Source organism: Pogonomyrmex barbatus, unplaced genomic scaffold, assembly GCF_055798465.1.
Source record: "Pogonomyrmex barbatus isolate J1 unplaced genomic scaffold, ASM5579846v1 scaffold20, whole genome shotgun sequence".
Lineage (NCBI taxonomy): Eukaryota > Metazoa > Arthropoda > Insecta > Hymenoptera > Formicidae > Pogonomyrmex > Pogonomyrmex barbatus.
Window position 1 is genome coordinate 3,459,237 of NW_028297117.1, and position 14,951 is coordinate 3,474,187.

At 32.1% G+C, this 14,951-nt stretch overlaps 1 protein-coding gene across 5 annotated transcripts in view; it reads left to right on the top strand.

Annotated features, from left to right (window-relative positions):
- The window catches only part of Egfr (epidermal growth factor receptor), a 143,454-nt gene that overhangs the window by 58,234 nt on the left and 70,269 nt on the right, over positions 1-14,951 (top strand). For 2 of the 5 annotated variants that reach the window (XM_089077819.1, XM_089077823.1), the window contains exons 2-3: positions 6,911-6,926; positions 7,408-7,650. The exons of 2 other annotated variants lie outside the window; for them this stretch is intronic. Coding sequence is in view for 1 of the 3 variants with exons in the window: in XM_089077823.1 (XP_088933949.1) it covers positions 7,632-7,650 (19 nt within the window). In the remaining 2 variants the exon portion in view is untranslated. The remainder of the gene's footprint in view (positions 1-6,910; positions 6,927-7,407; positions 7,651-14,951) is intronic. One more of the 5 variants, XM_089077820.1, reaches the window with a different exon arrangement.

Consider the following 14,951-nt stretch of genomic DNA (forward strand, 5'->3'; position numbering starts at 1 on the left):
TTGTATATAAATATAATACATATAATTTTTTTGTAACATAACACATAGACATCCGAAAGTGGAAAGAATAATTCTCTTATCATTATTTTTTGCATTAGTTAATTAAATCATTTTTCAACATTGAGTAATGTTCTGAAATGATTAATAACTATAAAATGAGTAGATCAAATCTTTGTAAAAACACAAAATTACAGTTAACATTTTAAATTATTATTTCGTAAATAAAGAAATTAGTGCCGAAGCACCGGATATAGTCACCATCGACTAGGTTAAAAATAATCTGGGACTAACAATTCTCGAAACATATTTGCATGTAACATGACAGTAGAATGCGATATGGGTCGTCGCTCGACACCGATTTCCTCTTCTCTCTCTTTCTTTTATTCTCGCTCTTCTGGATCTCTTTAAAGCAGTTTTCGCCTTCTCGATTGATTTGAAGAAAGATAATGCATTTACGCAAAAGCAGAGAATACATGATATAATGATGTAGAATAATGAATGATCACATCCAGTCAGATATCTTTGTTAATTATTTTAATTAGAGACAAGCCGATGTGGCCTTTATGCGACCCTTGTAAACGACGTCGATAATGCTCACATGTAGGCGATCGATTAAACAAGAAAGGTCGATGAGCTACAATATCGCGAATAATTAGGACTGCATTCCTCCAGCTTTGATATTCAGAATGTAATATGATATTATGTTTCATACGAATTACAACCTATAATCTGATATATATATATATATATATATATATATATATATATATATGTATATATTTTTTTTACATATTAATAAAAATCGCTATAAAAATAAGCACGAAATTTGTGATGAATAGTATTTAATAAGAATCATAGATACTGTGTTCCATCTTATAAATATTTCTTCTCAACATATTTTTTTCTGAAGTCTACAGTAATTTAAAGATATATACATATGTAATAACACACAGAAGAATTCTACGAATGCATTCACAAGAACGTTAAGTGGTGCCGAAGTAAAATTCCTGCAGGATAACCATACCGATAATCCTTTGACCAGATTTTGCTCGATATCTTCCCTTTTCACCAAGACGAGAGTTCTGGTTGCTATAGATACCAAAGAAGAAGAAGAAGAAGAAGAAGAAGAAGAAGAAGAACAAGAAGAAGAAAGAAGAGATGAAAACGAAGAAGAAGAACAAGAGAAAGCAGCATCATGGCGCATGCGGTGATTCTACTGCGATAACTTTAACGTCCACGGAATGTTGGACTTGCCGAGTAGGCAATTATAACTTCGTGTCTCGATCTCGAAGACCGATGCATTTTATGAGAGAGAAAGAAAGAAGCTGCAAGAGAATGGCATTTCGGCGAAGCTCTTTATGAGAAGAATAAGAGATAGGTGTTCTCGACGATTAATGATTATCAACTGATCTTTTGATATCAAGTTGAAAAAGACAGATGAAAATAAGACTACCAAACAATATTTAATGATACTCTTTTAATGATACTCTTCACGGTTTGTAGTTACAATTCAACTCGCTCCTTTACTTATTACAATTTTTCTGAGACTTCTATAATAATGGACAAAATCGGAGAATTATATTTTTTGCTTTAAAATCTCAATAGATTTTTATCAAAAAAAAATTTATTTCAGACTTAGTAAAGAACTATTCTCTCATTCTTTTACACCATTTGCTGAACATAAGTACAACGCATATTGTGATATGATATGAAAGCATAAGTGCGAATGTGACCAGGATCCATTAACGGGAAGAGATAGCAAGGTTGAAAACGGCACGGACCGAAACAGTCCGATAAAATATTTTATTCCTAGCCAGTTGAGAAAGAGAGAAAAAGATAAAGTAGCACTGCCGGCGGTCCTTCCGATCGTCGATTACCGTTAACGTTTAGTCTGCATGATACTTCTAAAGTCTCCTTAAACATTCAGAAATACGATCCTGCAACGTCCCAAGGATGAATCCTGCGACGTAATATACACGATTTGTCATGTGTCAGGAAGCATCAGAGTATAGAGTTCTGTGTAAGAATGCATACCACGAACGTGGCGAATGCAAATGTACTTTGTGCTCCCTGAGCCTTTGGAAGAACGCAATATATTTTCATATCGATACGTCCAAGTGTGGGTGGTGTGGAAGAGAGAGAAAGTGCAATAAATTATTTCAGTAATTCGAGGGGATGATTGGTCCTCTTGACGGGAATTAATGTGCCCGAATTTGCTGTGCGGAAGAATAATATTAATCACGTTTGGTCTTTCTGATCTTGTTAAGACACTGAATAATAGAGCAATGATTATGATCGAACAACAAACAACGTGCATATATGCATATATTTATATCTTACCCGAGTGTTTCTGTTTTATTTAAGATAATCTGAATGTTCAAAAGAGTCGATAAAATTTTATATACACACATAAAATTTATTATATATATATATATATATATATATATATATATATTTATATACACATATATATATATATATACACATATAATAAAATACATATAATATTTAAAAATAAATTTTATTAATTTTTTGCATACTCAGATTATATTAAACACACACGTATACGCAGCACACACAGTGTTTGTGTATTATTGTGTGTTTTTACTCTGTTCTACTCTTTAATAATGAGTATATTATAATATGCGTTACATTACAATATACGTAAATTTAATATTTAAATTTTTTTTGTTTTTCTCTGTTCCAGGTAAGTTCGAGGGTCAAGTTCCACCTGGGCCAATCTCAAGAGCTAATGCACCCGACTTGAGGGGTAGATAACTATCGAAAGGTTTGTCAGTGGTTGAGAGCACTCGAGGATCCGAAAAATGTCAGCTAAAAATATAAGAGTGGTCACTTTTCGGAGAAGAAGATGCAACCCGTTACACGCATGAAGTGCTACGCAACAACGCAAGCGAGTTATTTTCTTTGGCTCAGAGATTGTTAGATCGGAAGGATAGATTAACAGATGGATACACGTGTCGAGTTCAAATTGACACGAGTTCTCGTTGGTGAACTATCTTGAATACATCTGCCGAAAATAGAGGAAATTCATATTTCAAATTAATATCTCAGTATAATTTATATGTCTTTATTACTGACAAGTCTTTTTTTTAAAACTTGTTATACTTCAGAATATTATACTGATTTAATCACTTGCAAAATTACAACTAATTTATATATATACATATGAATATAATACATATGAATATATTATATATATATATATATATATATATATATATAAAATATCACTCAGATTATTTAGTTTTATCCATTGTTTAGTGCCAACGTAAAAGAATTAAACTGAAAATATTTCTTTGACAGCAGAGAGATTAAAATTTTTTTATATTTATTATGTTACATCAGTTTTTTAAGTCTAATTTCAACAAATTATAGGAAAATAAAATAGGATAAATTTAGGAAATTCCATATATGTAGTATATCAACGAGATGGAAATGTTCATTGCGACCAATCCTTCGTCTAACCAGTTGACATCCCTTATATATCCAAATACGAGTTCTGGTTTGGATTATTTTTTTAGAATGGCGCCTGGTAAATCTAGTGCAGTATCTGAGACATACGGTATCATATATTATATAGTATATGAGAATACATATGTTGCGTGTTTGCAGCGACAAACGCTTATGCAAATATAAAATTGTCCACTGCCTGCCGGCGAACGCACGCCGTTTATTTATTGTTCCCGCCGCGAAGCATAATTTGCCGTTTACTCCGGCACGGCAAGCCGATAGATTTGCTAAACAGATTAGAACGCGTCGCAAAACCTGAGCTGACAGGACGCATCTTGGTCGCACATTTTACAAGTTGTTTTACAACCCGGATCTCGCCGCAGCGAGAACTACCGCTTTCTTTTGTTCCAAGAATAGAAATTTGACTTCTCTGATTCGTTTTTAAATGTGCTATAGCAGCCTTCGTGACTTTTAAGCATTATTAAAAATAATCCGCATATTTTTATTTCAAACAGATTAAAGGCTTGTTATATGCATCGATTATCTTTGCGGTTACATAAATAAAAAAACAAATCTTATTTTATTCTTTTTTTAAATAAAGTACATGTACGTAGTATAAAGCTATTTTGTTTGTCAGTTTCAATTTTAAAATGACATTAAAATTTGCAAAAAAATTATATATATTTTTGTAATGATGTGCTTACAATTATAACACATAAATACTGCTTCTTGGACGCATAAGCATGATTTTCAAATGTTAAATATATTCTGTTCAGAAACATAAACATTATCGCTAGCTCATGCATAAAAAGGCTTCGCTTTATTCCGTATATATTACATACACTTTAAATAATATTATATATTAATATTATATACAAAGTTTTTAAAATTATTGGCGACTTTACTATCTTACATCTAATTTTTAAATTTTATACTTCTACAATCAGCTTTTATAACCATATTTTTATAATTATATTTTATATACATAATATATTTCTTTCAAAATTCTAATATCACTAATCTATATAATGAAAAATGAAATGCAAAAGTTTTGGGTTTTTTTTTCATTTTATGAAAATTTTCATAAAATGAAAAATAGAAAAAATTTTTATACAAAAATAGTAAAGTTATATTGAATTAAAAATATATTTTTATATTTGATGATATTATTGATTGTTACATTTATTGTTTATTATTTATTTATGATTCTTAATCTGGATAAACCATTTTATGCTATACATGTCGTTAGTGTGTCGGATTATTGCTGTTACAGCAATTAAGAGATTATACATGTTATATAAATTCAGGTACCGACTTTGGTATTCATAATCGAATGCAGCACCAGTGCTACTGGTAATACTGGATATTCCAGAATATTATATTCTATCTACACGCATATAGCCAGATATGTCGAGATTTTTCAGAATCTATATAGCATTAAATATTTATTAAAACGAATTATTTGCCGATAGAAGACTGCTTTTACTTGCATTTTTTTAGAAACAGTTACCACAAAATAACCGACCGTGATATTACACATATATCTTTTTTAAATATCTATTCTCATATCCATGCAATTCGCTCTTGTGAATTAATATTAAAGTAAAGAAAAAATTTATGAAACTAAATATATCAATAAATTTGTATTTATATAAAAAAAATCAATTGTCAATATGAGACGAAAAAAGTACGGTAGATTTACGGAAGAAATATTCGAAGAAAATAGTTAACATTTATTAATCCGATTGATTTATGGATCCATGCATAAACACAAGATTTCATGATACCTTCGTTATTAGAACGTTAACATAAACGTGACGAACTGCCACGGCAATTTGTATGTGACTTCGAGAACGTTTATACCAGACGCCATTTCTACAGCGAGGATTCTCTATAGGGCCAGTTGGAAAATTACGACTCAGCGAACAACCGCTTCAATTATCAAGCTCACTCGTAGCAACATTGTTTACAACGTTTCAGTGCCATAAGTATTTATCTACGGGTCTATCCGGTGACGGCTTTACAACCCGTCCATGCATACGACAAGCGTCCTGCAAACGAAGTTTACGCACGACGCGAGCGTGTACAAAGCGCTCGTTCTCTTCAGAGAATAATTCTTTATTAATCCTCAAAGCAAAGCTCCTTCCGCGAAAGGAAGCCAATAATATCTAGCAAATACTGATGCTCGCAAAAGAATATTTAATCACATGAAATAGTCGTAATTATATTAAATATTTAACCATGGATGAATATCTGCAGTGCATCATATAATAATAGATTTTTCTTTTGGTGGTTAACATTTATTGTATAATAAATAATATTTATTTTGTTTAAATATTTCAAGTTTGTTTTATTTAATTCTAAATATTAATCCCATTTTATTTTTTTATGATAAATTATAGTATAACATGTTTCTTGTTATTTAAGATGTTACAACCTTAAAATATTATTTATCCATGGTTAAATTAAATAACGTAAGATACAATCCCCATTTGAGTTCACTAAAAAAGATGAGATAAATCTGTTTAAAAATTTTCATTTCACGATCCTTCTTCAATCATTTATAAATGATTTATCTACCAAAAGGATAGATTCTCAGGCCCTCACCTCGACCCTTTGCCCGAGAATATGGCTAGCTGTCGTCGGAAAGAAAAGGAGTATAACACGGGGAAGCTGCATTTTAGAATCCTCTTCTTCTTTCTCTTTCTCCTCCAGCTTCTCTTCCTCTCCTTTTCTCCTGTTGCCTAGTTAGCATCCTTGCCAATGGTGGATTCTTTTGTTTCCCGCCATGGAACCCCAGTCGAGATTCTATCTGATGTAAATAATTATCCTGAAACCTGACAGATGCTGCAGGAGTTTTCTCTTCTCTCGCTCCTCTTCTCTCTCTCTCTCTCTCTCGTTCTCTAACAAGAAAAGAAGGAAGAAAGGCCGTCGCATAGAAACCTCGAAGAGAAATTTTCGTTTTATCCGAGAATCCTGTTTATCCTCGGCATCGCGTACCGGCTCCGCGTACACAGAAATACCCAAGATTCTCCGCGATGGAAAAAAAGGATAATAAATGAAAATATCGACTTGTTATCCGTACTTGGCAATGAGAATTCCGTGTTTTCCCAACGATTAGCTCTCATCTTAATTAAAGCAACAGCGATTTTTATTTTATCATGAACGTAACAACCATTAACAAGGATTATTAAAATTGCGGATTAATTGAGGCCGAATATTTATTTTTAAAACGAATATAAGAACGAAACATTATTATAACAATTAAACATATTCTTTGAGGAAGGATCATTCGAATCTATTTATGGTTATTACATATCGATTTCTTATGCAGTCATTTAGTATAAAAATATCTTTTCTAGTGAACTTGATATAGTGATTTATTAATTAAATGGAAGCGATATATTTTTGAACGTATTATATTTTGAACTGTTTTCAGATTTCTTTGAGAAAGTGTAAGTATCTCTGCCATACATGAATATGCCATAGATGAACATTTATCTTAATAATCAGACATAAATTTTTTAATAATTTAATAGTTTAAATTTATTAATAATTTTTCTCTGTTATTTAAACATTTCTTAATTAAATTAAAAATTTTTAAATATTTGAAAATAGAGATTAAATTCTTATTATCTAGTGTGATTTTATTATTCTCTTCATCTCCATATGAAATTAGCGGAGAAAAGAAATACCGCCATTTATATATTCTTAAAAATGTAATTTGCATGCAATATAGACAACTGCAAGCTTGAGATAAACAATGTTCGTGTGATTTTATCTTGTGAAAATAGTCAAGTCATTTCGAAACATCTCCACAACTTGTTGTATATCTATCAGATCGCAAAGTGTTCGGATTATCACTCGCGTAATTTTCTGTCGTATTTCTCGTCTATTACGTTGCGAGATCTGTTGTAAAGATATGCTACGTTACAGACGATATCTTGCTATCGCCCTTGACGACCATAATGTCACCCCGAAGGAACAATTTGGAACACTTTACTCGCGACACACGTTCGCCGCATGTGGGTCCTACGCATGTCATGTATGGCAGGGATGCAATTTATTCTCAGGGTTGGTATCCGAGACTATCGAGACAGAAAGCATATTCGAGCTGTACATGATTGGTTCTCAATATTGACTGATCACACAGGAATCACATGAATGATTGGCCAATTGGTAAGTAATTATATTCTTTTTTATTTTTTATAATATTGTTGCAGAATGTATAATAACATAATAACAAAAATGCAGATTTTTAAAAAATAAATTTTAAACCAAATTATTTATATTGATTAGACGATGTCATATATTTTATAAACTATTATTTTATATGATTATTATGCGTTGGTAAATCTAAAAATAAGAAAAAAATGAAATAACGTGTAAAAATTTTATATTTTATATTATATTAGCTGTTATGCAAACATTTATTTCGAATTACATAAAAAAACAATGATTTCATATTATAATAAATTTTAATATTTAATTGCACTACAAATAATTAAACTTTTGCTCAAAATAATTTGTTTTCTACAGTTAATAAGGACATACCTGTTTGCATAACAAATAATGTTTATTCTAAAACTTATAACTTAATTCTTTCACGTACTAATATCTACATTTTGTTAATACAAAAAATGTTTTATAAGGATTTAGTTTTATTAAATATTGAAGCTATATAACGAATTTTCTGTTCGAAAAAGATTTTGTATTTCTTATATTGTATTTCTTATACTGATTGATGATTCTTATCGTGAAGTTCCATTAATGATAGTCCAATGATTTCGCTTTTTGTTCTTCCCTTCGTTTATAATTTATTGAGTTCGCTCAACCGATCTCATTTCAAAACATTTTTAACATGCAATAGATCCGGCATCATTGCATTCACCATTACATTCACCATTTATTTGATTTACGATCACGAAATGTCGATGACTTTGATGTCACGATATCTTGTCTATCATGCAATTATTCTCTTTAATTTCGTTTCACGAAGAATATGGTGCGTTTATAGATATATTGTACAATATAATGTTATACGCGCACGCAAATAATTATCGATGGTAATAAAAAATACATCACTTATATCATATTAAATTTTAAAAGCTATTATATGCTTTGACATGTTTATCTTATCTGTATTAATCTTGGAAAGAAATTTTATCAAATGTTTACTGGGACGAGATCAGGTTCAAATATTTGCCAATTGCAGTATTAATAATTAGAATAAAATGTAATGTACATTTTAATGCACTTGATTGATTACTTGTCTGATGCTTGTTATTTGCTAAGAGTCAAGATAACAATCGCAGGAATAAAAAGAGAGACAAAGAGTGAAAAGTCGGGCATCAATCGACGGAAACATATTCTTTTTATTTATATCGAAACGACTCATTTACACGAATACCGACATATACGTTTTTTACATACCATATAGCACGATAATGGCGGATACCGATCAAATGCTTTTATTATCGATGGCTCGAAAGCTCCTTCGGTTAGTGGCTCAGGTAGATGATTATGGCCGGCTGTTGCAAGTTTCTCATTCCTTCCATCCCTTATCTTCTTGCTCGCCTTTATTCGATAAGGCGGGATAGGCGGGTCATAGAATGATCATCTTGATTGGGAATAATCGTTATTATATTCGCGAAACAGATCCACTCCAGTTGGACCTCGTCGATCTTCGCTTTGAAAATGTGCACTCCTACGGGCTGCGAAGACCTCTACGTTTAATTCATAGTCTATTGCACCCGCGTCTCCCTCTCAGCGCACACCAAGCGAGGAAAATCGCGGCACCCGCGGCGATATCATAATTAACGGTCTATAATAACGAATGGTAATTTATCGTACCGGCGTGCGGTTCGGTAAGTTCCGAGTATACCGATAATTTAAGTTAGATCTCGATCGCTCAAAACGATAATGTGATGCACTCCCGCGATCCTCTCCTGTTGCATATCCTTATTATGTAATAATTTGGAACATGCAACGTATTTTTCTATTGCTAATAATAATTTAATCTTCAGTATTTTTATCATGTTACATTTGTGATATTTTGAAGATTTTCAAAAATTATTAAATGTGAAAACATATGGAAGACATATTGTCTCACTGCATTTAAGAAAAAAAATATAACTTATTTAATTATTTCATATTACAGAAATATAATTTAACTTAATAAAATTTATTTCTTGTGTAAAAGTATTTCCGTTTAAAAGTAACTGATTGTACGCTTGATACTTTTTTATTATTTATGAAAATAGAGCGTGATATTATATGATTTTTACATTAACCAGATAAATTTCCAGAATTATATTTAATCCTAAAAATATGTTCTACGTAATATTAACTAATAATCTCCATTATATTATGAACTCTTTTAAAATATCGAATTCAACTAGCATGTTCATTATCGCAGCGTTATATTCACGATACATGTTTCCTTTCATCGTTTTTATGAATATCCGTTTGGTCACCGTATATATCATGAGGTTGATTTCGCCTTCTGAATATTAGCCCGCGGGCACGAAACCCGGAGGCACCACGACGTCGAACGACGAATGTAATAAATCGAGGCCATTCCTCTTCCTCGTCCGATGTCCTTGCTTACTCGGTACCGATGGTTTCACCGCTTTCCGGGAAAGTTGCCGGCAAAGGTGCAAATCGACACGCAAACTAGGTGTTAGACATCCAGCACAGGTGGAATGGGAAGGAAGAAAAAAAGTGGAGTCACAAAGGAACAAGGAACATTTACCGAGAACGGCATTGCGCCGAGACTAGCTCGACGGCAGAAAGGCGGTTGAAATCTTCGCCAACGCGATAGCTCGCGCCCGCCTCTTACCGCGAACCGTTACGGAGAGCTTGGTAATTATCGTCGTGCTCGGGAGCTAACAATGCTGCCGACTGTCGAAGTCCGCGCGGTCTACGAAGCGCGAAAGATTAGTCGTCGCCCGCTAAAAGGCGTTCGCCTGGAAACGGCTTTTCTGACCGACGTGCAACGTGCGAAAGGGCGGATAATTCCATTGCGTTTCACGTGAAGGAGGTAAAAAAAGACGTCCTTGGTGAAAATAAAACCGGCATGAGACATCCCGCAGTTTTGTTTTTCTCGTAGCGCGATACATTCACGTCAAGGGAGGTCCTCCGCATACTATTCTTCCGAAATGTTGTTAGGTTGTTAATTATAAGACGCCAGTATTGAATAAAGTTTTTAATAATAAAATTTTTCGAAGAATTTTCTAAATCTGATTTTTTTTTTAAATAAAAATATTCAAGTTTAAAAAATTAAAAAATGTCTTAATTCTTGAGTAATTAGCAGTTGAAACCAAAAATTTTCTTATAAACCAAATTTAAGGAATATAAATAATAACAAAATTATACTTTTTTTTAATTATTTCACAAGATAAATTTGATTTTTTGATAAGATTTAAGTTTTTTTGAGACTGTTTTTACAGTATGTCACAAACTATAAAAAATAATAGTCTTTGAAACGAATGACAAATGAACATAGCGCTGACGTTAAATAATTATAAAGCAAAATAAAAAAATTGCGTATATTAAATACAAGCTAATATATTTATATAACAATTTACATTAACACTTTTGACAGTGTTTATCGTTAGCATCTGTAGTGGATATTAAGAGCGTCACGTTTCATTATTTTTTATCCAACCTCTTTATAAACGATAAATAAAACGACGTAAGACGGGCAACGTCGTGCTGGCGTGATCTCTCATCACTCTTGTACACAATTTGCAATTTTAATGTCTGAACAGGGATCCCTATGTCGCGCACGAGGAAGGTAACTTCAGTGTGTAAGGATAACGTAACTCGATAGGATAATAACGCGCGACTGATGCAGTCATGCAAATCAGCATTCGAAAGACACCGGATCCCACGCTACAAATCTTGCGTCGATTGGATAGCACGCGCAAGTGTTTCTTCCCTGCTGTCTCGATTACGAACGAAATGATAATATAATAACACTAGATGATGTTCATATGATATATTACATATATTTATATTATAGATAAAAAGACAGAAAATTAATATATAAGTGTTAACTGCCTTTTTTTCAAATTGTTCTAAATTCAGAAAATTCATCTTTCATTGAGAAATAATAATTCTCATAGTAATCAAGAAAATTAAAATTGATTACATAATTTATATAATGACGACTAAAGAAATGTATTAAAAATATAAAATACAACTACACGGATTAAATATATAGTTTAACATGAATTTTTTTTGTACAACATTTGTATGAAAAATTTACGTGATATTTTTGAAACTTTTCTTTTTGTATGTGATTATGTAATTGATATGTATTCAATTATGTAACTGATATGTATTCAACATTTCAAAGGTCCAGCGACGCACACTGAGTGGTTTAAATTTCGAGTTCTACGAAATCTATGAAGAACTTAACACTGCGCTCGCAAGAGTTTCACGTATCGCTCGTGCCACCGTAACCGCAGTAGATTGAACACGCTTTGCGTGCGCAAATTTTTTTCTCTACTGCGTGCACAGTTACAATTAGCAGGCTAAACAAGCTGTAAACAAAGGCATTTCATTAAGGTAATAATGACGCTGGAAACATTCCGTGAAATGAGAGCCGTTCGATCGCTTGGCATCTTCCGTCCCCTGGCTTAATTTTGACCACGCGATTTAAACACAAAATGCATGTAGCGCGATTATCAGTTATTATTTTAAAAACTATAATTACCTCAAAATATATGCAGTCTCTCTCTCTCTCTCTGATTAAATTACTGATGATGAAATATTAACTGTTTGAAAGTATATTTATCAGATTAAATCGTTTCTCGGTCAATTTATCGCGCATACATCTCCCCGTGTTTACAAGAAGACTTATATAATATTTAAACGCGTGACTCTTGCGACGGGGACCCAACAAAAGTCTGCGTGGCCATGGACAGCCATGGTTAAGCGATCACGGTGTATTTGTTTTTTCCATCTGGCACGGCACATAGGTATGCATATGTATACATATTCGATGGGTCGCGACCATTTTTCTCGCATATGACGACCTCACCGTTGGAGATCGAGCTATACGTGGCTCCGATACTGTTACATCGCTACCCATAAAGCAGTCGATATTATTCCCACATATGACGGTAGTTGCGCAACGTTGACATACCGTTTCTGAATTTACGATCGACATCATTCGTTGCATCCGTATTTTTCGAATTCCATCTTTATGTCGGATACCGTTTGCCGAAGTCTTTTATCGTCGCAGCTTCAGCACATTGCTTGTCAGCACTCGTAATATTTTTAATTTGTCAGCCTAATATATTGTAATATATAAATTCTTTGCTATCCATTTGTTATCCTCGCCTAATTATTAATTGTTAATTATTTAAAAGAATGAGATAAGCTTATAATATTGTATAAATTAAATACAATTTACTAAAATAATTAAATGATATTGAAATGAAATACTTGAAAATTTTAAAACGACGTTTGTTAATTGAAATAAGCATTTCATTTTGAGAAAAGACTGATATAATTTAATAATCACATTTAAGGAATATATTTAATCAAGTTTCAATTTATAGTACTTGGTTTACAAACATAAGAAAGCATGCACCAGTTGCAAACGGGAGCGAATGCATGATATCAGAAAGGAACAACGATTCGCAATATTTGACTTGAACATATGGCTGGAAATATTGATAACACTTGCGATAAAACGCCGTTCAACAAGAACTGTGATTGGTGCAACACTCGATACGAATGCAATAACCGTCGTAGATAATCGAATTGCACGCAGTTATGTTATCGCCAAATATACTACAACATTATTCCGGTAAAGTGCAATGTAAATCACACGGTGTATACACGAGATGACGTGTGTTCAGAATTATCGCCCCAATTAGAAAAAATTTATGGAATGGTTATAAATATCCAATATTAAATTAATAATTTTCTTAGTGTAAAACTTAGTGTAAACTTCATTGCATAGTGCACTTTATTTATAAAATATAATGAATAATACAATAATTAGAGCATAGAAGATTGTGATGTTTTGCAATGAAAATTTTTCTAAAAAAGAGTGTTAATTTTTTTTAATAACAATTAAAAAAATTAAATTTTTATTTTTTTTAAATTAAATGATGGAATGATTAGATATGTATCATATTCTAACAATGTATAAGTAATCTCATTGTAAAGTCTTATAAATTTCAACATTCTAGTAATATTTATTACACATCATATTTTATATATTTACACACACACACACATACACACACACACACATACACACACACACACACACACACACACACACACACACACAATACAGTACATTTTTTTTAATTTTACGACAGAAAGATTTTATTTATCATTATTTAAATTGCCAAATTAAATTTTTATATTAGTAATTTGTTTATTGCTTTATGATCGATATAAATATTTAAAAAGTATTGTAAAGATTTAATAAAAATATTCTAATTCTTTAATTTATTTTTACAATATTTTATAATATTGTATATCTTTATGCTATTTATATTGAGTAACATGATTGTAAATCAAATGCACGTTAAGATTTGATATCATTTTACGGGAAGAGCAACATCACTGAAATAAATCATCGAATTGCGATTAATCCATACTTCAGTGACAACAAATTGAAGAGCATTGCGACTGTGATTAAACTAGCTCCGTCGTCACGTTATCTCGGCGACGTGTTTTATCACGATCAAATATTGATGTACACCTCGAATGTCGTCGAAGAAAAACTAAGAATATCGAACATTTATCATCTCCCTATAACTTCATCACACCCATAACCATAGCAAAGAAGGTTCTCGTATCGTTGCATCCTTCTATAGGGAATCTAATTTTGCTTCGTGTCCAAGTATACTTATTCATGATAGACATTTTTTTCACATGCGCCTCTTTATCTACGATGGATTATCGCTCATGGGCGGCTACACATACAAATATCGTGAAAGATATGCGATGGGATATATTTATTTATTACACCGTTAAAGAGAAAATATGATTTTTAAATTTATCTAATTTCTATTGTTGTTATAATTTTTTTTTCTTTAAAATAAATAAAATTATTACAAAACAGAAGATTAGTTAAGAGCAAGTTTTTAAGAAGAATTCTGGTGACGCCTATGCTCAACTTCTGCAATTCGCTCGTCCTTCGAGATAGCGCGTGCGAGATATTCGTTTCATGAACTGCAACGATGATGAAGTCGCTTGTAGCCAACTGTGCGGATAGACTCTCGAGAGAAAACGACGATAGAAAGAAACATTGCAAGAGTGATGGAGAAGATGTATGTCGTGTAATCGTGTGTATACGGCCGCGCACGAGCGTATACATCGGGTGAGCTAAAATCAGTAATGAAACATTCCTTTACACGGAATACACAAAAAATAATAAACATTATATAAAATTCGAGTTGTTCCTCTTCTAAGATTAATAAATAATTATATTGATGAACATACAA